The sequence below is a fragment of the Coturnix japonica genome, chromosome 3 (assembly GCF_054131305.1).
Source record: "Coturnix japonica strain WE chromosome 3, WE-NBRP24, whole genome shotgun sequence".
In the NCBI taxonomy this organism is placed as follows: domain Eukaryota; kingdom Metazoa; phylum Chordata; class Aves; order Galliformes; family Phasianidae; genus Coturnix; species Coturnix japonica.
Window position 1 is genome coordinate 6782447 of NC_140665.1, and position 22226 is coordinate 6804672.

The window sequence follows — 22226 nt, forward strand, 5'->3', positions numbered from 1 at the left end:
GGGAGGGAGGGAATCCTATCAAGCCTTTCACTTAATGACAAAGGATTGGTTTGTATGCTGTGTTTTGAGAACAGTGGTATCAGCTGTCGGCTCAAAGGGCGAGCTCCCCTGAAAAGGACATGGTACGTCACCGGGGCTGGGCGAGCTGATGTTTTACAGCCCCATCTTTGCCATTTCTCTTCAGTGTAAATGTTTCTGATTTCCTCATTTCTTTTTATTCCTCGTGCTGTAGAGGAAGGTGGGATGAACGCAAACTTAACTATGCAGTTGAAAATTTTCTTGGACAGAAATGCTTCTTTACAGATTTCACTTCAGGAAATCCAATATGCCTCTGTGAGAGGCACACCGATATACAGAAAATGATTTTGTTTTACAAGAGAGGAACGGCACACAGCAAACGTAAAGTTCTCATAAACCGTATTGATGTCAGTAGGTGTTAAATAGAAATTGAAGGGAGGTGACTGACACAGTTCTATGACATATGGGCTAAGATGGCAGATAATTTCCTTGTCACAGCTGGTGCTGATCAGCTAATATATTTTGAGCACTGGAAGAAATTTCAGGATGTGGCAAGGTATCAGTCTTTTTCACGGTATTACGATATGCAGCACACCTGTGAACTAATAATGAACCACAAATGTTGTCAGAGATTTACAATCACAGAATCATTAACACTCAAAAAGACCACTAAGATGATCCAGTCCAACTGTCCACCTACCACCAATATTGCCCACTGAACCACGTCCCTCAGTGCCACATCCCCACTGCTCTGGGACAGTTCTGATTTTGAACAAATGAGATGTAAGCTTTCTGAATGAACAGCTTAGTTCTTCATGAGGGCAATTAGGCAATTAGGAGCTGGGCAAAGTGAGGATCCTCTGTAATACAATGCTATATTCTGTACAGTATATCATAGATATATATGGACAGTACACAAAACTATAGAATGTGAACTGTAGAAGTTGGAATAGTGTCCAATAGAAAACTGTGACACTGAAAAGTGTTTGGGTATCTCTTATGAGATGGAGATCGCCTTGATGCTTTTTGGAAAGGGGTGCCTGGTCTTCCTTTGGCATGGAACATTAAAATGCATTCACTGATCTCTCTGCGTGTGATAAAAAGGAAAGAAAGCATTTCAGGTGATGATATTCCCGTGGTCTATGATGGTCTTACATCACTGACTGCAAGCGTGATGCGAAGGCTGAATTTCTCTCTTGGGGGAGAGAAAGAACCAACTACATCTTAGTACACGTTACACCTGCACTCGCAGCATTTTCTACCAAGATACCAAGTGCCATTAACCAAGAAAGAAAAAGTAGACTGAAGATGTTGCACTTTGTTAGTTAAGCTTATGAACTTGCTACATTGAAACGTTCATTCCCTCCTCCCATCTCTATGCCTGTATTTTGGGGAAAGAAACTGTGCAACAGCTGTCACCTGGGAGCCAATTTATTTCTGTGTAGCATGCAAATTGTCTTTTAAATAATTAGAAACTGCAACTAGCGATGAATTTCCTCGCTGATTTCTGTTGGGTATAAAGGCTGAAGGTTAACCCCATGATACCGGATTTCCTGACTATAATGGGCCAGTTGCCATTCTCAAATTAGCATTAACAACAGGCCCTCAAGATTCAGCTAACTTCAAGGAGTAACCCCTTCCGGATGTGTGCCTCTATGCTAATAATGAGAGAAATAATATTTCCTTGCGTCGAGAGAAAAGTTCCATTGATTTCAGTAGGAGTACTGAACTGTGGACTACTGACCACATCATGAGGGGGTGCACTTCAGCCCCTGGCTGCTTTATGGGATGCCAAGGTCTGCTGTGCAAGTTGTCAGGTCCTGGGGCAGCAAGAGCAGTGTTCGTGTACTATCAGAAGGCTGCAGACCAGCGTTCCTGAGCAGAGAAGTGCTAAGATGCCCTTATCAGAGCAGGCACAGCCGTAAGAACCGAAGATGCAGTATTCTAAAGCTGAGAGTTCTGTGTTCGAACCTTTTATGTCCTTGACTGTTGAACAGCATTACTCCCTAGATTTGGAATCCACTTCAGGAAGGAGTTTGTGCAGTTTTTATTGATTTCCTATAAGGTTGCATCTTGAGAAGGCTCAAATGGAATTTAAGCACCTGAGAGAGAAGCTCTTTCCTGATAGGGAAGATTTTTCTTGAAGGGAAAAGAACAGTAAATTCCAGTAGGTTTACTACGAGTGTTCCCTGCACCACGCTCACTGAAAGCCTTCCAATCCTTTCCACTACCACAGCAGCAGACTTTTATCTTTAAGGAGGTGTGGAGAAACTTCCTAACTAAACTATTCAAGCTTGTGGCTTTGGTTTTGATCACCGGTGTTCCGTACTGCTTCCCAAAGTGGGAATGCAACCAGCCAGTAGAACCAGCCAGTCATACCCTTTTGTATTCTCCTGTTGCTGAGTTATGGAACGTGTCTACAGAGTGGTGGAACATCCCTCTACTGCATCTGGAGTACAAAACAGATCATTGGAGGGGGCTCCTGATTCTTGGCAACCAAATGGATGCTGACTGGCATGGTGCCTTTAGCATGAGATGGAAGTGCTTCGTATAGGCTTCATTTGGCATTAATGAAAGCCAAATTTGTAATACAATATTAATGAACTTGCTTTAGTTATGACCTGCAGAAAACGCCAGTTAACAAGGAAGGGACAGTGCTGCTGAGGAAAGGAGCACCACTACTGCATGACAGTGAGTGCACCAAAGACAGTGCTGCACCTTCAGGAAACAGCGTGTGTTTGGGCTGGCAGTGATAAATAATCCTGGTAGAGGCAGCACGATTAAGCTGATTGGTTTCTAAAGGACACCCTCTTCCACTCGTGCTGGTCTGAAATGTTTGCTAATGTACAGAATCATAGAAGCATTAAGGTGGATAAGACCACTAGGATCGTCCAGTCCAACCACCATCCCATCCCCAGCATGTCCACTGACCACGTCCCTCAGTGCCTCATCTCAAGCCAAGTGGGGACACTTGGCTTTTTCTGCTTAAGTTCAGTTCACACATCACAGTCCTGTTTACATGAGGCTAAAAGTGATTTACTAATCACTGCCGCTTAATGAGAGCTTCGGCAGAAGCAACCACACCGCAGTGTTTAATGACTCAACTCTAATAAACCTCACAATGTAACTGAAGAAATAGGAAAAAGAAGACTTGATGTGTGCAGTATTATTTTTGGAAGGATGAGGTGAGGATCTGTGTTTATTGCAGCCTGGAATAATCAGCGATTAAGCCTGAAATACGGGCTCCATGCATAGGCTGGCTTTAAAAAGGGCTTTCAGAAATGAAGAGTGAGTGTTCACTAAAAGAAACGCTACAACACAGTGCTGTCTGGGGTTGGCCACATCCCATACCATTAGCACACCGTGATCACATTGAAGGGAGTCCACCTTAGGCTTTTGTTCATCCTGCAGACAGTGAGACTTCTTCTTTTCTGCAGGGATGAAAAAAAGCAGAGAGAAAATGTGGCAGGTAGTGAGCAGGGCTGAGAGGGGCTAATGCTGCTCAGTACACTTGGCAGCCTAATTAGAGGGAAAAACGTGTGCTTTTTATGAAAAGAGGGACAGCGTAAGGAGAAAGGAACACGTGAAGGGGATATCAAAGCACTAACAGCTCTTTTTCATATTGGAATTAAATGCTGACCCCGAGGTACCCTTGTAAAGCTGTGCTTTGATAGCAAATCGGTATAAATGGTAGAACCCTTTAGGTGACTTTCCTTTTTATACATTCATATAGTTTCTGAGGTGCAGCTGACTTGCCAACGAGAAACCCCACATCCAAACCAGTAAGCAAAGGCTGGTCAGCTGAATTCTACCGCACCAGGTTGTGGTCCGACATTACCGATTCATATTGATAATTACACAAGCCATTATGAATGACTGAACTCTGGAGTCATAAACAAGTAATTAGAGAGAAGCGATCGCGCCATTCTACGCAGCCTGTTTGTTGATGTGAGTCAGCTTTAATTTCCTTTTAATTGTTTCTCATAGCGCATTACACATGGGACAGTCCTATGTGCAGAAATGCAATAAACCTTTCCTCGGGGGTCAGCAATGATTTTCTCTCAGGGCATGACGTGCTGGTTTTATGTCCGTTTTTAAAAGCCCGGAGCTTGGAAAGTGTGAAGAGCAGTTTGGTGAGAATCAGCTACTCAGCAGCAGCTGCAGGTTAATAAAATGAGGAAACGTCACTGATTTCCAGCCCTGGATCGATGCATCTTCTCTTTCCTTGGCAAAATGGACACTTCTCCCAGTGTGCTCTTTGGGCCATCCCAGCCCATCTCAGTAGTTTCCTCTCCACGCTCTCTGGCATTGGAATCCCCTGCTCTTCTACTGCTGCACCTGCATTAGGATGGGAGCACGGCCGGAGCTTGGGGCTGCTTCCCCCCATCACCAGAGTGTGGCAGCTTCAGAATGAACCCTGGGAGACAAAAGGTGTGCAGCTGCAAATGACACAGAGAATGGAGCTTTCAGACTGAAAGCATTTCCACGCATACCCCATTTCTGCTTGCTAGCAATGGCCAACTTGATCCAGTTTTTGTTCTGCCCTATCTCTTCGCGAGAGGAAGATCCCCTGTCTTTTGTAAAGGATGCCACTAAATATTTCTCTCCTTCCCTTTCATCTCATATAGGCTATACATCACAGATGAGGCAGAACAGACTTTAAACGCTGATTGTCAGTGAAAGGCAAGAAGAGCTTCCTAGCAACAAAAAGGATGTCACTTATTGTCTTCAAAAGGAGACCATTTCATCCCATCTCCTTACAAATTCCTTCCCCCCGAATCTCCTCCGCCGATACAAAAGTCTGCCAGCAGGGGATCCCCGTTAGGAAGTGACCAGGAGTCTGAAAACCCGTTATGCTCCTGGCAAACATTGTCATCTTGTACATATTTAGCCTGATCACTCTGGCAAGTTATGAAAGACTAAATGGTGCAAACACATGTGGCAGATGCCGTTCTCATGATAGCCGAGGAGCCTTTGAGCCTCTGTTGGTAGCATGCCAGCTCCAGCTTGTATACTGAAGAGCATTATACTTGCAAGCTTTCTCTGGCTTGCCCTGAGGGACTGCTGCTGAAGTGGCAATAAAACTCAGTGCGAGCCTCCCAGAGTCGACTTGTTGGTTTGGCTTCGGATGGGCTTTTTCCATTATTACAAACGTGAACGGCCATAATGCAGATCTGCTTCCTCCAAAGCACCACGTGTTCCTTTAGAGAGGTGATTCGAATCAGGGGGAAAGAAAACACAGGGCCAGCAAAGGAAGCGAGAAATGTTTTGGCAAAGCACTTCCATGAACGGCCTTGGATGGTCACATCTCTTTGGGTGAAGGGAAGGAGCTCCAAAGGTGGGAATGCCGATGGGCCAAAAGAAAAGCCAACACTGTGTTGGGTTGTGCTGTGCCGGTGATGGGAGCAACGCAATAAGCAACACAAACACAATGCAGCGTGATGTCTCAGTGAGGCATCCTTGGGGCTTCACTTCCTCATGTTAAACATTGAGCCAAAGGTTTGGGTTGGGAAATGATTCCATTCTGAAATGGACCCTTGATTCAATATCCACCTGCTGCCTTACGGGTACGTCACGCCTCAAAGAAGGACACCTGAATCAGGGCTCAGCCTGAGCGTATCTCCCATCCATCCTCCCAGCACCAGTAACTAGCACTGAGCCTCAGCACACTGCTGCAAGGAACATATTGCAACACGGCGGTGGCCTGTTTTTCTGGCCTTTATTAATCCAGAAACCTTAATGATGAACAACATTTGTGTCATTGTCTACACAAATTTAATTTGTTTATGCAGCAGTTCAGTTAATCCTGCAATCTGCTTGTCTCAAATGAGGACAGATAATGGAGACACCGTTCTTTACAGGTCTTTGGGCTTTTAAATTCTGATAAAATCAGGATTCTTCACTGGGTCTTGCCACAGCTCTGAATTAAGCCACTTTAAATGTAATTACTGGAGCTGGCTGTACATCAGGAACATCCATTAAAAGAATTGATTGACCATGCTGTTGCGAGAGGCATTTCACGAACAAACGGTCCTGATGGGTCCAGAACTGTCATTTAGAAAGGCAAAAAAAAGCAGGTAAATACTTCATTAGCGGTTAATGAGAGGTTCACGAGATAACTAGATGTCTTCTTTTTTAACCAGCTACTTGAGGGAGCCGTGGTCCATGGCCATCTATCACGACCGCTTCATCGATCTACAGAAGGAGCTGCGCCGCATCCAGCTGTCAGAGCAGGTGAGAGAAATGCTGCTTTATTAGCGGCGTCATCCGTCCACGTTGTTCACTTCAGTCTCTTCCCCCATCTTTCTCCCAAAGCTTTATGCTCCTGCTGCCCTATTTCCTGCACAGACCCCACACCCTATTGCTCCCTCTCTTTCTCCTGCCGTGTTTTAGATTTGTCGGCAGAACTTCCCACCAGGTCTCTCTGTGTTCCCAGGCAGCACGAGGCCAGCCAGAAATCCCCACCTCATTTCTTCACTTAGCGCTATCCCGGCGTTTCCCAGCCGGAATTACACTAAATGCCAACCCGTACCTGCCCGCCAGCAGCAGGTTTCTCAGCGCCTCCCCATAGGGAACGAATGGCTTTTGTACATCAACGAGTGAAAGCAACAGATTTTCCTCAGCTTCAGTGGATTTCCTAAGTAAGGGCGGCATCAAAGCACTCACTGATGCTGCCCGCAGCCTTACACCGCACACAGAGCCCTGCAGTCCCGCAGCCCGTATCCCAACCCAAAGCACAGCAGCGGGAATCACCTGGGCAAGTCATTGGGGATGTGGAGGAGGGCTGGGGGATTTCCTCCCACACGTGTTTTCCCCGCAGGTGCCCCCGGAGCAGCAGACCGAGGACAGCCCCGTCCCGCCGCATCTCGCGGTCCCGGCCGTGCGCTTCGTGCTGCGGCACAGCGCGCAGCTGCCCATGTACGCCCGCGGCCGCCCGGCAGGTGAGCGTGGATCGGGGCGCTGAGCTCCGCCTGGCGGCCGCGACCGGCCCGACCCGACCCGGGGCCGGGGTGGGGGGTGGGTCGGGGGTCCGCGCGTGGGGCGCGGCGGGGGAGGACGGGGGGGGGGGGGGGCGCGGCGGCGCGTGCCCGCAGCTGTATGCTAATGACCGCCCCGCCCCGCGCCGCCGACCCCCGGCCCCCCTCCCTTCTCTTTGTCCCCTCCTTCCCCCCCCCCTTCATCCCCCCGCCGCCCCTTTGTGCCGGCTCCGCGCAGCTTTATGCTAATGCCCGGCACAAAGGCGGCCGCGGGGGGCTCGGGAGGGGGGGGGGGCCGAGCGCGTGCCGCCCGCGTGCCTCCCTCGGGGGACGGGGAGGGGGAGGGAGGGGAGGGGACGGGGGGTCCCCGCCGGCTGCTCGTCCCCCCCCCGCCGCGCCGCCACCTGCGGGGCCGGGGGGGACAAAGGGGCGCGGGGCGGCGGGGAGCGGGCGCGGAGCTAACAGGTGGCGGCACGGCCTGCAAGCACCGCGACGCCCGCGGGCACGGCACGGCATAGCACGGCATAGCACGGCACGGCACGGCACGGCATAACAGGGCATAGCACGGCACAACAGGGCATAGCACGGCACGGCATAACACGGCTCGGAGCGACGAAAGAAAGAGCGCGGCCGGCGCCCGGCGCGTCCCGGCGCACACAAAGGGCCACGCGTGCCGGGGGCGGGCCGGGCGTGTGCCGGCCGCGGGGCTCAGGTGCCGCCGCCCCGCCCGCCGCCGCCGCTGATTGGCCGCGCCCGCCGCCGCCGGGCCGAACAATGGCCCCGTCCCTCTTAAAGGCGGCGGCGGCGTCGGGCAGGAGGAGGGAAGGAGGGAGGGAGCGCCGCTCGCCGCCGGGCGCGGACCGCCCGCCCGCCCGAAGATGCCCCGCGGTTTCCTGGTGAAGCGCAGCCGGCGGCCCACGCCCGTGTCCTACCGGGTGCGCGTCCCTCCGCCCGCCGCTCCGCCGCCGCCGCCGCCCCCTCCTCCCCCGCCGCCGCCTCCTCCTCCTCCCGTGCCCTTCGGGACGCCCGATGGCCCCGTGCAGGCGCTGCGCAGCCCCACGCGGCCGGTCAGCCGCGACGCGCTGCTGGAGCGCGGCTTCAGCCTGGGCTCGCCCGTCTCGGCCGAGTCGTTCCCCGCGCCCGCCGTGCCCAGCAGCATGGACCCGCTGCTGCTCGGCCCCGCCGAGCTCAAGCTCTGGGCCGCCCGGCCGCCCCCCAACCCCAACGGCGGAGGAGGAGGAGGAGGAGGAGGCGGCGGTTCCTCCGCTCCGGCCGCCAAGCGTCCCGCCGAGCCCGGCCGGCAAAAGGCCGCGGCCGGCAAGAAGGCGAAGGCGATCCGCAAGCTGACGTTCGAGGACGAGGTGACCACGTCCCCGGTGCTGGGGCTGCGCATCAAGGAGGGCCCGGTGGAGGCGCCGGCGCGACGCGGGGGCTGCGCGCGGCCGCTGGGCGAGTTCATCTGCCAGCTGTGCAAGGAGGAGTACGGGGACCCGTTCGCGCTGGCGCAGCACCGCTGCTCGCGCATCGTCCGCGTGGAGTATCGCTGCCCCGAGTGCGACAAGGTGTTCTCCTGCCCCGCCAACCTCGCCTCGCACCGCCGCTGGCACAAACCGCGGCCCCCCGCCAAGAGCGGCCCCGAGCCGGCGGAGCCCCCCAAGGAGCCGACGGCGGCGGCGGCGGAGCGGGACACGCCGAGCCCCGGCGGCGCTTCGGAGGCCGGCTCCGAGGAGGGGCTGTTCGAGTGCCCGCGCTGCGCCCGGCGGTTCCGGCGGCAGGCCTACCTGAGGAAGCACCTGCTGGGCCACCCCGCGGCCCCCGGCCCCGCGCCCGAACCCGCGGCGGAGCCCGCCGAGCCCCGGCCGTGCCCGGTGTGCGGGGAGAGCTTCCCCAGCAAGAGCAGCCAGGAGCGGCACCTGCGGCTGCTGCACGCCGCGCAGCTCTTCCCCTGCAAGTACTGCCCAGCCACCTTCTACAGCTCGCCCGGCCTCACGCGGCACATCAACAAGTGCCACCCGTCCGAGAACAGGCAGGTGGTGCTGCTGCAGGTGCCGCTGCGGCCGCACTGCTGAGCCGCGGACTGCGCCCCGCGTCGCCCCGCATCGCCCCGCCGTCCCCAACCCGCACCCGGCCGCTCTGGATGCGCCCCGCTCGGGGTCGAAGCGGAGGACGGGGCTCGGTCTGCGCAGCGCCGGCGCCTCCGCTCCGGGACGCGTAGAACTGCCTTAACTCGTGCCGTGCCCGCGCCGCGCCGTCTGTATATGTTGGGTCGAGTCCTCGCGTTATTATTTATTCCTTATTTATTTATATTAATGACGAAGATGGATATTATTTGATCGCAGATGCTCTAACGCGCTTTTTTATCCCCCCCCACCATCTCACTGTGATCTTATTTTCCCCCTTTTCTCTTTTTTTCTATAAAGGTTTTAACTTTTATACCTGGAAATAAACCCACGTGACCTTTTAACCTGCCCGCTGTCGCCGCCGCCAGCTCTCACTCCTTAGACGCAAACCTCCTTTTTCTACACACATTATTTTCGTACCTGTTTAGCTATTTATAGAGTGCTTCGATAGGGCTGTTTTTCCACTGTATAATTATTTACTATTCCAAATAAAAGTATTTTCCAATTCACGCCTGCCCGCTGCCGCGCTCAGCTGCCTTCCTTATGGAGCCATGGGGCTGTTCAGCTCCATCTGACCTGAGGCCGTTGTGTCCCTGTGTGGGGCAGGGGATGCCCATAGTGAGCTTTGCTGGGGCTGCTGGGGAGAGCGGAGTGTGTGTGTGTGTGTGCAGCAGCTGTGCTGGTTAAATATGAAGAGAGTTCTGCTGTCGTTGCTTGGTTTGGGTTTCTTTGTAGGGTCGGGTCAAAAAGTACCGCTAAGCACTGAAGCCGCCCGGCTCCGTGCTGTGCTTCCTAGGAAACTGAGCTGGTCCTGCTGGGGCTGACGTCAGGTCTGCGCGAAGCTGATGATCTGAAAAGGAAGGAGAACGTGGCCCAGCAGCGCCCGAAATGCAGGCGATGGGATGGGGCTGCCCACCATGTGCTGCATCCCCTGCACGGCCACGATCCCAGAGCTCCTGCAGGGGAAGGAGCTGACCCTGTGCCGAAGCCCTGCTGGGCACCGAGGCCCATCAATGAGGCCCAAAGTCTCGGGGCAGCGTCCCATCCTGCAGGACCATCCAGCCCAAACAGTCGCCTCGTGCTGCTGCCGGCTTCCCAATAGCAAAGACAACGTGTTCCTCACCTGATAGCAGTGAGATCAAATCGGAACAACTGCGGTTGGTAGGGATATGTCGGGCTAAAGCTCAGCTGCTGCCCTCCGTGCTGGATGCAGGGGACGTGCTGCCAGAGGCTGCTGTTCGGGGAGCAGCACGGAGAGGAGCAGCTTTAGGGTCTGGGGAAGTTCATGCCGCTGATCCCCCCCTCCCCAAACCGGGTTTTGCCCCTCGTGAGCCCCACGCGCTGCAGCCCCGGGGAGCGCCAGGTGTTTCCTTCCCGGTGCCATCTCCTCAGCACCCGGCAGCCAGGAGCGGCCGGCGCTGTGCAAACAAAGCCTCCTGTCAGCCAACAAATCAATCTGCTCAGGGCTCCCAGCTCAGCCGGCGAGAACAGGTTTGGGCGCATCAGAAAATGCTGATCCCACCTGAAAGGCAGTTTCCCGTTCGAGAGGCGGCGGGAGCGCAGGTACACGGTGCACGGAGACAGCGCTGTGTGCGTGGCCCCGATGTGTTTGCCTGCCGTGCAGGGAGCGCTGGATCCGGCCCCCGTCGGAGCGCACAAAGAGCTGAACACATGGTCTGAAACGGAGTGTTTGCAAACTGAAAAGAAGCGGGGAGGTTAATGACGGGAACCTTCAGGGTGCTGAGAAATGCGGCTCCATCGCCGGAACGTGGGCGATGCGCTGCCGAGTTCATCCCCGCGGTGCCGTCAGCGCGGGCGGCCGATGGGGGAATAGCTGAGGTTCTGTGCCGTGCCGCTGAGCTCAGCGCGGCTCTGAGCAACGCTGGGACCGGTGTCAGTTCCTACAGCCATCGGCTGCCCGGCCGGGAGGGCTCAGTGGGAGCCGCTGCTGAAAGGGGGGAGCTGGGAACCAGAAAATCATCCAGCGGGTGTCACGACATGAGACTGGGTGTCACAGCATGGGACCAGGTCAGGGTAAGGGGTTAGGGGTGAGGTTTAGCATTAGGGCTCAGTGTTAGCATTCATTTTAAGGCTAGGGTCACCTGGTTGCAAACCTCTGCTGTGGCCACGTTTACCATCCATCAGATCAGGTTGCTTACAGTATACACAGCTACATGGTACACACAATGTATCATACAACATGCGTGTGCAATTAATGATACTCTCACATGGCGTTGGTGCATACCGTGACACAGCTGCTGTGCCCTATGACATCCCATAGGCTGTCCCTCCCGGCGGTGGCATTGTGATGCTCGGTGCAGCACTGGGGCGATGCTGTGCTCCCACTGCCCAGCTGATGGACACGGTAAGGTGTGCAAACAGGACCAGTGCAATTCCGTTTACAGCCCTTTGGATTCATTCTCTGTTTCAGAGGCAACAATTTAAGCAAGAACTTCAGAAGAAGAGACATCTCAAAGCCGCTTTTCCCACTGCCAAATAATCCCGTATCATTCCCGCTGGCATAAGCGGGTGTTAATGCCTAAGCACCCCTGACATAATTATGACTGAGCACACAAACCCCCTTCATTTTCTTAAGCGACGTCTCTGCAGAGCAGGAAATCGCCGTTAGGAAGGTTTTGTTTCTAATGCCCATGCAAATTCCCAGCAATGAGGCATTACACGGTTTAGGAAGGGCAGCCTTGTCATCGCGCGTCTCCTGCAATGAATGGCATAGAGGTAATGTCTGCTGGGGCCTGGTAATGCTCTGTAATTACTGACAGCTTCCAAGCCCCTTCGGAAGAGGCCAGTGATGGTCCTGTCATCGATGCTTCCAACCCCAACAAGTTCCCTCCCAACCCTTCTGTGATCCCTTGAGAAACAAAACCTCTCCTTTAGGTGTTGGCCATGAGGAGCGCTGACAGAAAGAGACAAACGCAGTGCTGTGATCAGTTTTTATTCACAGGAAGAGGTGAGGATGCTCTGAGTTAGCTGTCCATAAGCCATACAGAAACAATGTTCAGGACTCGGCCCAGCAGAGCCCTCCATGTCCTCCCCCAGCTCCCGGTGTTGCCCCGGCTGGGATGGCAGCTTTGGCATCCCGAAGGAGGGATGAGTATTGCTCCAAAGAGAAACAGCTCATTTTACTCAGAACGCCTTTGAAATGATGTCAGACCACTGGGTAGCTAAAGAACGAGGCAGCCTCGCGTATTCCATTGCGAGAAACTTAATAAATTACAGTACACGTTTCATTTTCCAACTTACCCCCTCCCCAGTTAGTGGAGAACAAAAGCAAAGGTTGAGGCAGGCGGAGCAGCCCTCCAAGTGCTCAGCACGCAGAGCTCCGTGCCTGCAGCACCACTGCAAGGAGCCGGACTTGAAGGGGAGCCTCCATCAGTGCCCGGAGCACGGCTCTGCATCCACACTGCAGCAGCACGGAGCGGTGACACGACAGCAGAACTTCGTGTGTAGGAAGTGCAAAACCAGGCGGCACAGTGGGGTATTTTGCTTCAGTCCCCATCACTTGGATACATCACATCGAGTCCAGAGGTGTGCACTTAAAGGCTGAGTGGCATTTGAAAAACAAAACACCCCCAAAACACAACAAGTGAACAACAGCTGAACACAGGAGTCAGACCTGAGGAGGACGAGGAAGGCCGGAGGCATCTGATGCAACACCGGTGTCCCAAACATTCCGAACCCAAAGATATGCAGGAGCTGGGAGTTTTCACCCCGGAAACCTGTGATACATGCAGAGTGAAATACATTTCACGACCAAAAGATTTGCTTGCTACACCGAGTGCCAACAGGACGCTACATCTCCTCGGGAGCCATTGGATGTGTTGTATTCTAACCCATCGGAGATGCTTCCCCTTGCGGATTATTGCCCCAGTGTTGTGTAAAGGCAAAGTGGTGAGGTGGGCAGCGCCGTCCCGCAGTGAGTCACAGCCCGGTGAGAAGCAGGCAGGCAGATGTGCAGCATTTGCTCTTCCAAAGGAAACGTGGCTGAGTGCTTCTCCTTGTGCAGCCAGCAGTTCGCATCGCACAGCCACCACAAGCGTTACTGCGAGGGATGAAGGAGCCCTGGGGGCAGGGCTGAGGAAGGACTCCTTTCCAAACCACACGTGGGGACAGGGGAAGGCTCACCCTGCACTGGTGCAGCAGCACAGAGGGCAGCCCAGCTTGTGCACTGCCACAGCATCCTCAGTGTGGGGATGGCTGCTCCACAACAGGTGGTGATGGATGACTCTGAACAAGATAGCACGATTAAACAGGGCGATTTCAGGGCAGGTGCTGCCATTTTAGGACACAGGCAGCAGCCTCCTGCCTCTCTGATTATCACCAGTTCTTTGCTCTGTGCACAACAACTGCCTCGGATGGCTGCTGGAAACAGGATGGGAGCAACTGAAATCAGTGCTCTGAGACGACGTCAGGCAATGGGCATCAGCGCTGCTTCGTGCAGTGAGGTGGGGTAGAAGTGCTTGCTGCCCTTCCCCTCCAACAAGCGCCCATCCCAAGCGGGGCATCCTTTAGGTGAGGGGCAGAGCCTGGTGCGTGGCTGGGGGTTCCCTGGAGGGTGTCAGCTGGGAGCCTTGCTGAGCGCGCTGGCGGAGCGGCGGAGCCTCCCGCAGGCTCTGCTCCCGGCGCTGTGCGGCGCTGAGGTCGGCTCTGCTGGCTCTGCTCCTGCGGGGACGGCGAGGTCAGCGCTGGCGCTGGTGGTGAGGCAGCCTGGAAGAGACAGCGGGCAGGGCAAGGAGGGCTGAGGACAGGGACAAAGCTGTGCGTGCCCACATCCCAACAGCCGTCACAGATACAGAACCTCAGGTCTTTCTAACTACTGCAGGTTGGACAGCGGATGCCCGTCAAGAACCACGCTCATGGGCTTCCTTGTTAAGCATCTTCCCATAGGTGGTTACAGCTGCAGGTCGGGGCTAATGGCTCATCTGAACAAGAACAGCAGAGGGGACAGCTATCTCCCTACAGGGCAATGAATAGAGCTGGAGTGTGTGCAGCTCCTGCCTGGCTCTGGTGCAGATGCGCATGGGGAATACCAACGCATGCTGCAACACAGCACTACTCTTGCTGCTGGGGTTTCCACCCGTCCCGAGGCATTTCTCGGTGTTATTCCATTAGCTCCCCTGGGCTGCAGTATTTTTAAATCTTGGTGTGTTTTTGTTCCTGGAGGTGGAGGTGCAGTGCTGTGCTCTGGTGCCTGCAAGCCTGGAGCAAGGCTCTGAGCCCAACCTAATGGCTGCGGCTGAGCACCTCTGCGCTCTGATGGCCGTGTGCTGCAGCACAAACCTATTTCCAGCTCAGCAGTGAGCTGTGCCTCCTGCCTGCCCGCTCCCAGCCAGGCTTTCTCACTGCATCCAGTGCAATGGGACAACCTGCATCAATCTTGGGACTATTCAGGGCATGGAAACTCAACAGTGTTTGTTCAGCACAGGTTGAGCCTCATTTTGCTTCCTTACTAAAAGGATTAAATCTTAGGGACCTGTTCTATCTAACTGTGGATATTTTGGCCACTAGGCACCAAGTGCTGTAACACTGAGGTCCAAAGCCCATGCTGCTCTTTTGAGATCCCACAGCTGGTCGACAACCTTCAAATGGAACCTTTCCATCCCAGATTCATATTTCAAGACAACCAACTGAAAGGGAAACACCACAGTAAGGAAAAAGAAAAAGGTGAACAACGTGACTTAATGTGCAAAGGCATTTTCTGCCACAAATGTGGAGCTGTCAGTTCAGGATTCAAAAGAAAAGCTGCGGTGTTCACAGCGCGGAGGAGGGGGGGTGTGAGGGAGGTGCCACACTTTACATTCCCGCAGTCAAGCGGGATGGCAGATGGTCAAAATAATACCGTTTCCCCCAAAAGGACGAGCTGGAGCAATATTCATGCACAATCCCCACAGTGCCTCGCTGCGAGTGAAGGCTGCAGGCAGGGTGTGGGTCAGGAGCTCCCATCCCCATCGTCCTGCAGCCCCACGACCATCCCGCAGCCCCACAGCCCCACGCATTCCTGCAGTCCCAGCCTTCCCCCGGCAAGTCCTGAGCTGCGCACGCGGCCTCCGGCCGTGATTGATAGGGAGACAGCAGCTGCAGAGTGAGTGAGAGTTGGCCACAAAAGATAAAGGCTTTCATACAAATATTATAATTCCACTTGCAAGCCGTCTGGCACGAACTCTAATTGCTTCGCCTCCTCGCAGGGGAAGCCTGCAAGTTTGTTTGGAGGGCGAGGTGCTGCTATAAGGGCCTTTTTGGAGGATTCACCTTTTATTCTTTGCTGGCCCTTCTGAGGCTGTGTTTGCTCCAGAGGGTGCATACAGGCAGTATGAAATCAGAAGCTTTAAGAAGCATGCGGCAGCTCTGCAGTGGTTTGTTAACTAGAGCGTATTTCCTTTTGGCTCGCAGGTGGGTCACCGGGGGGCTCAAGCCCTTCCAAATACACAACTCAAGCAAGCAGGTGGGGGGGTCTCAAAGGAGGAGGAGCCAGGTGAGATGTGCAGCCCTCCCTGCAGGCAGTGGGCAGCCTTAGCAACAGGCAGAGGCAAAGCTTGAACCCAATGGCAGAGCATGAAGAAGACAAGGAGGAGAAGCAGGAGGAAGAGGAGGGGAGCGTTAGTGATGGAGCACGACACGTGGCCTACGGGAAGCACGGCTCTTACCTGCGGCAATTAGCGTAACGAGACCGTTACATACTCTAATCTAAAGGGAGAGAACACAAAATGGTATCAATACAGGAGCAGTGTACCCGCGGTGCACATGGGGCCAGAAGCCGACTTGGGGGGGGGACATGGGGACGGAGGGTGACTGAGGTGTGCTGCTGGTAAAGTACAGGGAGCAAATGGTGTCCAAAATGAGTCCTCTCCAGTTTCTGCCAAACATGCAGATGTGGCAGCCCGAGCATTCAGCCTCCTCTTATTTCAGCAACATTGCTAGTAGATGAAATCTCAAACCAGGTAACATTTGAGGCTTCTTGGAGGGCTGAATGCTGTTACGCTGTGGTCAGGTTAAAATATCAGAGCGTGAACAACATACAGGTCACTGGGCCATAGAAGTGAGAAGTAACTTCTACATACAAACCCATCCCCTGCACACACACGCCATGCACACAAGCTGGTGATGGGATGCCTCTGCAAAGAGAGAGCACCACTAGACAGAGTATTTCTCCTTCATGACAATATGCTGCCAACAGGCACACAGTTCACATCCTGCTAAACGCAGAGGGTCTGAGCTGCAGAACCCCCCACATGTGCTCCAACATTGGGTCGGGTTGCTTCAACTGGAAATTTCACCTGGCATCTTTTGTTTCTCTGCTATCAAGCAGCAGCCACAGCCAGGAGAGCATTTTACCCAAAGGAAGATGCTTCAGTGTCTGTGGGCCGCGGAGGTGTGGAGCATGTTAGTTAGCGCACACAAGAACCCATTTACAAGTGGCCAAACAGGGAACGGTCCAACCCAAACTAAAAGTCTGCAACTGGAGACGATGGGAGGATGATGGATCTCAGCATCCCGGCATCCTCTGTGACATCTTGATTTCAGACCTGCCTCCTTTGCTCAATTGCAGGCAGCACGCTCATATTGTTGGAACTCAGTGCCTGGCACGTGCTGTGCTTGCCACAAGCAGCATCACGGCACAGCTATTTGCTTTCAGATGTGTATTTCCAAACATTCAGCTCCAGCAATATTCACTAAAATGACACCCATGTGTTAGAGTGAACCCAGAGAGACTCTGATTCTGCCCAGTAGGCAGAACTGCCTCAACACCCTACAGATCTTCAGGCAAAATGCAAAGACAAGGAATGAAAAAGCAGCAAAGCCCAACCGAGCCAGGAAGAGTCACCACTCAACAACCTTCAAAAACAAACCTGTATGTACCTGCTTGCAATGCTCAGAGACCCCGCTGGCTTCCCTTTCGCCTCTGTCAATAATGTGTTTTCCAACCACGTTTGGGATATTCCTGTTGTTTTAAAGTGGGAAACTTCAAGCTCCGCACTGAGCAAAAAGCATTAAAAACCCCCTGATCTTGGTTTTTGTTGTATTTCCGCACGTCTTCTGCGAGGATTTTGTGCATATAAAAGCCCAGAGACAAAAGGGAAGCACGTGTCACCTTCCCAACAAAAAGGCTGCAAAATCTCAGTTTTATGTAAATAAGCACACGCTGCTCCCAGGGCTTTAAAACCGGGGAATGCTGCATACGTCTATAGTTCCTCAACTCAAGTGTTGCTCCTGGGCAATGCTATAATATTCATTAAAGGACCCATTTATCAACAGATACCACATGTCAGAGTTTTCCAGCACGGCTTTCCTGACGCTGCTCTGAAAATGATGCTTAAAAGACAAAACCTGCAATGGAAAGCCATAATCCGGGCTTCTTTTGCCTGCTGTTTGGCCCCACAATAGCGATTGGCAGCTAAAAAAGTAAAGATTTACACTATATCCTTTCTGATAACGTGGAGCGTTATGCTTTATTTTCCAAATCATTAGCATGCACAAGAATGACCTCATGGTGAACAGATGCACTTGGATATGGCAGTGATTAGATCAGTCCTCTCAGCAGTCAAGTGTGCCCATTTCAATTAACCCTTTGAAGCACCAACTGCAAGCCCACGGTGCTGAAAAGCCGGGCTGGAGGTTCTCTCCAAAGCAGAAATCTGCCCCTGCAAGCCTAACAGGGCTGAGTATGAGGGTTTCTCCTGTCAAAGGGCTGTTTCTTTTCCTTTCCAGAACGTCCACCTCTTTCCATTTCCTAAGAGTTAACGCAGTTCTGGATCCTGGTCTCGACTGAACAAAACCACTGCTTTTGAGCCACCAGAGGTAATTGAAGTTGGAACGCTTTTGTATCTGTTTGCACCTGTTCAGCTTTTATTCCTTTTTAAAGCATACACAAGCATTTCGTTGAATAATTGTTCTCTCTCTCTCTTTTTTTCTCTTTTGGCTGAGGGAGCAAGAACAGAAAAAGATAGCAGCTTAAAAACCCATCCTTTAAAAGGAGAGAAATCTGCAGAGGGAAAGGATAAGAATAATTCAGTAGTGTTGGATTACTGAGGATTTCCTGGGCTGCCTCTCATACCCAGCCTAATTAAAATACAGCATGTAATGTACCAGTTTAACAACAAAGGGCTGGATTCTCATCTTTTGTTCCTAATCTGCACATCCCCTAAATGAGTTCAGGGACGCTCGCTCTGCCCACCAGCCTGCATGTGCAGCGTGCAAGAAGGACAGGGCTATCTGTGATACGTAGAGGGACTTTTAAGGCTCTGTTCCTGAAAACAGCAAGAGAGCTATTTTCGTGCATAGAGCCAAGCACCTGCAGGATTATGTGTGATACGGGAGGCTAAGTAAAGGCGTGTTTTAAGAAGCCCGTGTCCCATCTGAATCTAGGGGAGGCATCCCTGGAGACAGCCTCGGGAAACATAGAAACAGCTCGGTAAAGGAACACTACAGAAACACGCGGCATTAACAGCTACATATTCAATGCATATAATCGCTTTGGTTTCCTTCTTGTACTGCATTAACTGCTAAAGCCAATCTTAATTTTAATAAATGTGTACTCGCTGACCCTTCTTATCGTGTGGGAGTACAGCCAGTGAAGGCAGGATTAGAAAGAAGTGGCACTCAGAATGAGATCAGAGGAGAAATAACCTTAAAGTTAACCCAAAAAGTTTAAAAGCCAGGCAGGGCTGGCGCTTTCAGCTGGGAGAAAGAGAGCAAACCCAGCCCTGTGCCAGCCCCACACATGCACTTCACCAGCCACCTCTTCCCTCACTTCACCTGCACAGTGAGTCCCCTTGGCCATCCCACCTGCACATCACTTTGCAGCCCTGTCTTATCACTGCCGGGGCGAAGAGTTGGCTGCAAATGCATCCAGGCTTCACCTGGCTTGCTTCTGGATTTCAAAGGAAAGATACTGTGGTTTAAGGAAAGATCAAAGCACTCCTTGTCCTCTGCTGGACCAAGCGTCAGCCTTGTGTGCAGAGCTTGGAGTACAAAACAACGCAGGAAGTATTTGTTACTTTGGGGTGCTGCTGGGGCACAGCTCTCAGGTGTTTCCCAGTCTGAAAGTGTCAGGGCCACACCGAGAGTCAGGAGCGCACAGGTAACCCCACCTGGATGCTGGTGGTACGTTTGTAAGCACCTACCAAAGGCAAACGCCCAGCTGGGTGTCCTGCCCATGGGGTGCCCCTGCTGCCTCCAGGCTGACTCAGGTGTGGCATGGTCAGTGCTTGGTGTAACAATGCATCTTCAGGGCAGTCACTCTTAGTGATACTCAACTAAATGTGCATGTAAACGGGCAGACACTTGGGCAGACTCCTTCAAAGACAGCGCACCCTGAGGCATGGATTCACATCCTTGTCCCATTACGAAAACCCCATTTTCATGCTATTCTGGACTCATTCTTGCCCCGTGATCACTTACAGAACCCATAAAAGAGGAATGCTGAGTTGCTGTGCGAAGCTTCCTGCATGGTCCCAGGTTGCAGCCTGCACTGTGGCTCCTTATCCTTGCCCATCACTGGCCAAGAAGGAATTAGGACCGATAACCCAGGGCTGGGTGGGGGTTTTGACCCCAGAAGTCACAACCAGACTCCAGCTTCTCCAATGGGAAGGAAATCTTCCCATCAGGACCTGACAGTGGCAGGTCAAAAAACATCAACTAATGACATCATGAACTCACATTCAAGTACCAATTATCTACGGGTGCTCCGAGAAATGTAAGCAGACATCAACAAACATCTCAAGTAGTTCCGCATACGGGATGGATCGCCTGCTTCAGAAAGCCTGACTACTGCATTTATCACATGAATCTGCCCATTGCCTGCCCGACCCCATTTCATCAGACTAAGATCTCTGTGTGCCTTAAGAGAAAGTGAGAAACAGATACAACCATGGAGCAACGCATCTAAAACACACTGAGGTACCTACTGCTTTTTCTGATGCGTCAACAGACAAATGATTCAAAGCACTAACAACACCGGGCACGAAATCTACATTTCTATTGAAATCGATCATTTCTTTTTGTCTCAGACTTTTGGCAGAGCGTATAAAAGAATTCAATTCACAGCTGTTCTACTTTTTAATGTAGAAAACATTAATCAAAGCTTTAAGTTATAAGCTTTTCTAATGTTGTTTAGTATTCCAGTTCAACAAAGATCAATGGAGGCCATTCCTGTGTTTCTTGACGCCTCTCCAGGAAGCAGAGGCGCGATTATGTAAATAGCACTGGCTCCCCTTTACTTCTGCCAGCTTGCTTATCTCCAAAGCCTTCTGCCTGCTGCTACTGGCGACCAATGCAAGGACATGCACATACCTCTTATCTCCCAACAAAGCTCTGAAAATGCACGGATCTGAGCCAGTAACGTTAAACAATGATGCACGGCTGATTTTATTTGTAACTGATTTATTTTGGGAAATCTAATTTCTCCCTTCCATTCTTTTTTTTTTTTTTTCCCCAGTTTAGATGGAAGATATTTACTAACAAGTCAGGCGAGAGAGAAATAGAGCAGATGGCCTTCAACATTTATACAGGTCTGAAATAACCTATTAAACAACCCGAAAGTGTAGTGAGAAATAATTAGCAAGTGCCAGTTTCACCCAAGGAGTGCAAAAAGCGGATTAAGGAATCTTTGTTCAAGAATCCAACAGGCAGTGACCATACACTTCTTGAGGCTGGAAAAGCAAATCTTGAGGGCACTGGAAATCTGCATTTTGGAATCAATGTTTCCTTTGAAGACGCGTTTATTTCAACTTGATTAAAAGAGCAAAGTTTGGCTCTTTGTGCTGTGCGTGCTAACTTAAGATCTCAATGGGACACGTGAGGAATAAACTGACACAGTTAGGTATTAAATCTTTCGGTGGGGCTGAGTGAATGGTTGCCAGCATAAAGGTGTGTATACATACACACATGGAATTATCCACAGCTAACACATTAAAGTGAAAGAACCAAACAGGTTCTGGGCCAGGTGCTGGAAGAAAGCCTGCTATTAGCTCCCATGTATTTAAGGCAAATGCTGGCGTTCCGCACACGGCTATGATTTTCCAACGGAACACCATTCTTACATTGCTTTTTCATTAATCCCTGACCCTGGTATCTCAGCAGCATAATCCCCATTTAGCATTAGTAGCAACGGCTTCTACTGCGAGGAACTATTTTTCGATAAGTAAGCACCGATTCAGGCAAAGCTTTTGAGCAGCGTATTCCCAGCTCAGCAAGAAACCCGCACTCCTGAATGAACCGGAGCACATTACTGAGAGAAAGTTCATTAACCTTGCTAGATTCGAGGGTTAACAGGATAGCTGAAGAAAGGAACGGAGTGAATAGCTCTGATGCAAAACAAATTAAAATGAATGTCATCATTCCTTTTGATATTCATTAGTTGATTCAGGGGAAGAATGGTCTTCTTAAATTTGCAAGCATTTATCTACAAAAAACAGGTGTACATCTGCTGCTCAAGTGCTTCTTAGTGCGAAAGAGAAGAATAACGTGCAGAGACTCACCAGTTCCACCCAGGGAGTAGCTGGGAGAGGGAGAAAAGACCTGAGCGGCAAAATCCTCAAACGTCATTACTTCTTTGTGGTTCTGGATTATTGCTTCAAGATACAGAGCTCTTTCCTCGTAGCTGCAACGGGCAGGTTAAGGAACTGTGTGCACAGAATGAGATGCCGTTACGTGACGCGCAAACACTAACAAAGCCACACATTGGTGTAGGGGACCCGAGCTGCACAGCACTGCTTAATGTTGCTCAATGCAGCAGCCTCCTTGCTTGAAATTACAGACAATACTTTTAGCTTCATTGGTAGAAAGGAACCACTCAGTAGATCCAGAGGGATGCTGCAGTTACCAAAAGGCAAAACCTCAGCTTCCCCAGTGCAGGCTTTTTGAAAGCACAACCCAACTTTGAGAGAAATCAGCTGTACTGGAAGCACTCTGTATTCCTGTGTAAATAACCCTGTCAGACTAGAAAAATGATCAGAATGGAAGGAAAGCTGCAGGATAGAGGAGAAACACCCCCCCCCTACACACGTTTACTCGATCATTATGCGCTTTAAAAGAAATTAACAGTAAGCAACACAAATCCCAAGAGCACAAAGTTGGTATTTAAGGCAGACGTAGC

At 51.9% G+C, this 22226-nt stretch overlaps 3 protein-coding genes and 1 long non-coding RNA gene across 20 annotated transcripts in view; 2 read left to right on the top strand and 2 right to left on the bottom strand.

The window, feature by feature from the left end:
- The window catches only part of CFAP61 (cilia and flagella associated protein 61), an 82426-nt gene extending 72802 nt beyond the window's left edge, over window positions 1–9624 (top strand). For all 6 annotated transcript variants that reach the window (XR_014944355.1, XM_085542465.1, XM_032443825.2 and 3 more), the window contains 3 exons: window positions 6162–6252; window positions 6839–6959; window positions 9416–9624. Coding sequence is in view for 5 of the 6 variants with exons in the window: in XM_085542465.1 (XP_085398591.1) it covers window positions 6162–6252; window positions 6839–6959; window positions 9416–9441 (238 nt within the window). In the remaining variant the exon portion in view is untranslated. The remainder of the gene's footprint in view (window positions 1–6161; window positions 6253–6838; window positions 6960–9415) is intronic.
- LOC146761236 (uncharacterized) lies at window positions 3958–7019 on the bottom strand. Its single transcript, XR_014944356.1, has 2 exons — window positions 6772–7019; window positions 3958–6066 (listed from the first exon to the last, which is right to left on the bottom strand). It is a non-coding gene; the product is annotated as an uncharacterized LOC146761236 (long non-coding RNA).
- On the top strand, window positions 7256–9624 carry INSM1 (INSM transcriptional repressor 1). The gene has a single exon (XM_015856689.3). The coding sequence runs from the start codon at window positions 7874–7876 to the stop codon at window positions 9062–9064; it is 1191 nt and encodes a 396-aa protein (XP_015712175.2). The 5' UTR covers window positions 7256–7873; the 3' UTR covers window positions 9065–9624.
- A 2428-nt stretch (window positions 9625–12052) lies between these two features.
- RALGAPA2 (Ral GTPase activating protein catalytic subunit alpha 2) overlaps window positions 12053–22226 on the bottom strand; it is a 107313-nt gene continuing 97139 nt past the window's right edge. For 9 of the 12 annotated variants that reach the window (XM_085542461.1, XM_085542459.1, XM_085542463.1 and 6 more), the window contains 2 exons: window positions 21610–21731; window positions 12053–13840 (listed from right to left, as the gene is read on the bottom strand). In XM_085542461.1, the coding sequence (XP_085398587.1) occupies window positions 13692–13840; window positions 21610–21731 (271 nt within the window). In that variant the 3' untranslated portion in view covers window positions 12053–13691. Of the gene's footprint in view, window positions 13841–15777; window positions 15818–17746; window positions 18051–21609; window positions 21732–22226 lie in introns of those variants that run through there. The other 3 variants (XM_085542457.1, XM_015856610.3, XM_015856608.3) reach the window with 2 other exon arrangements.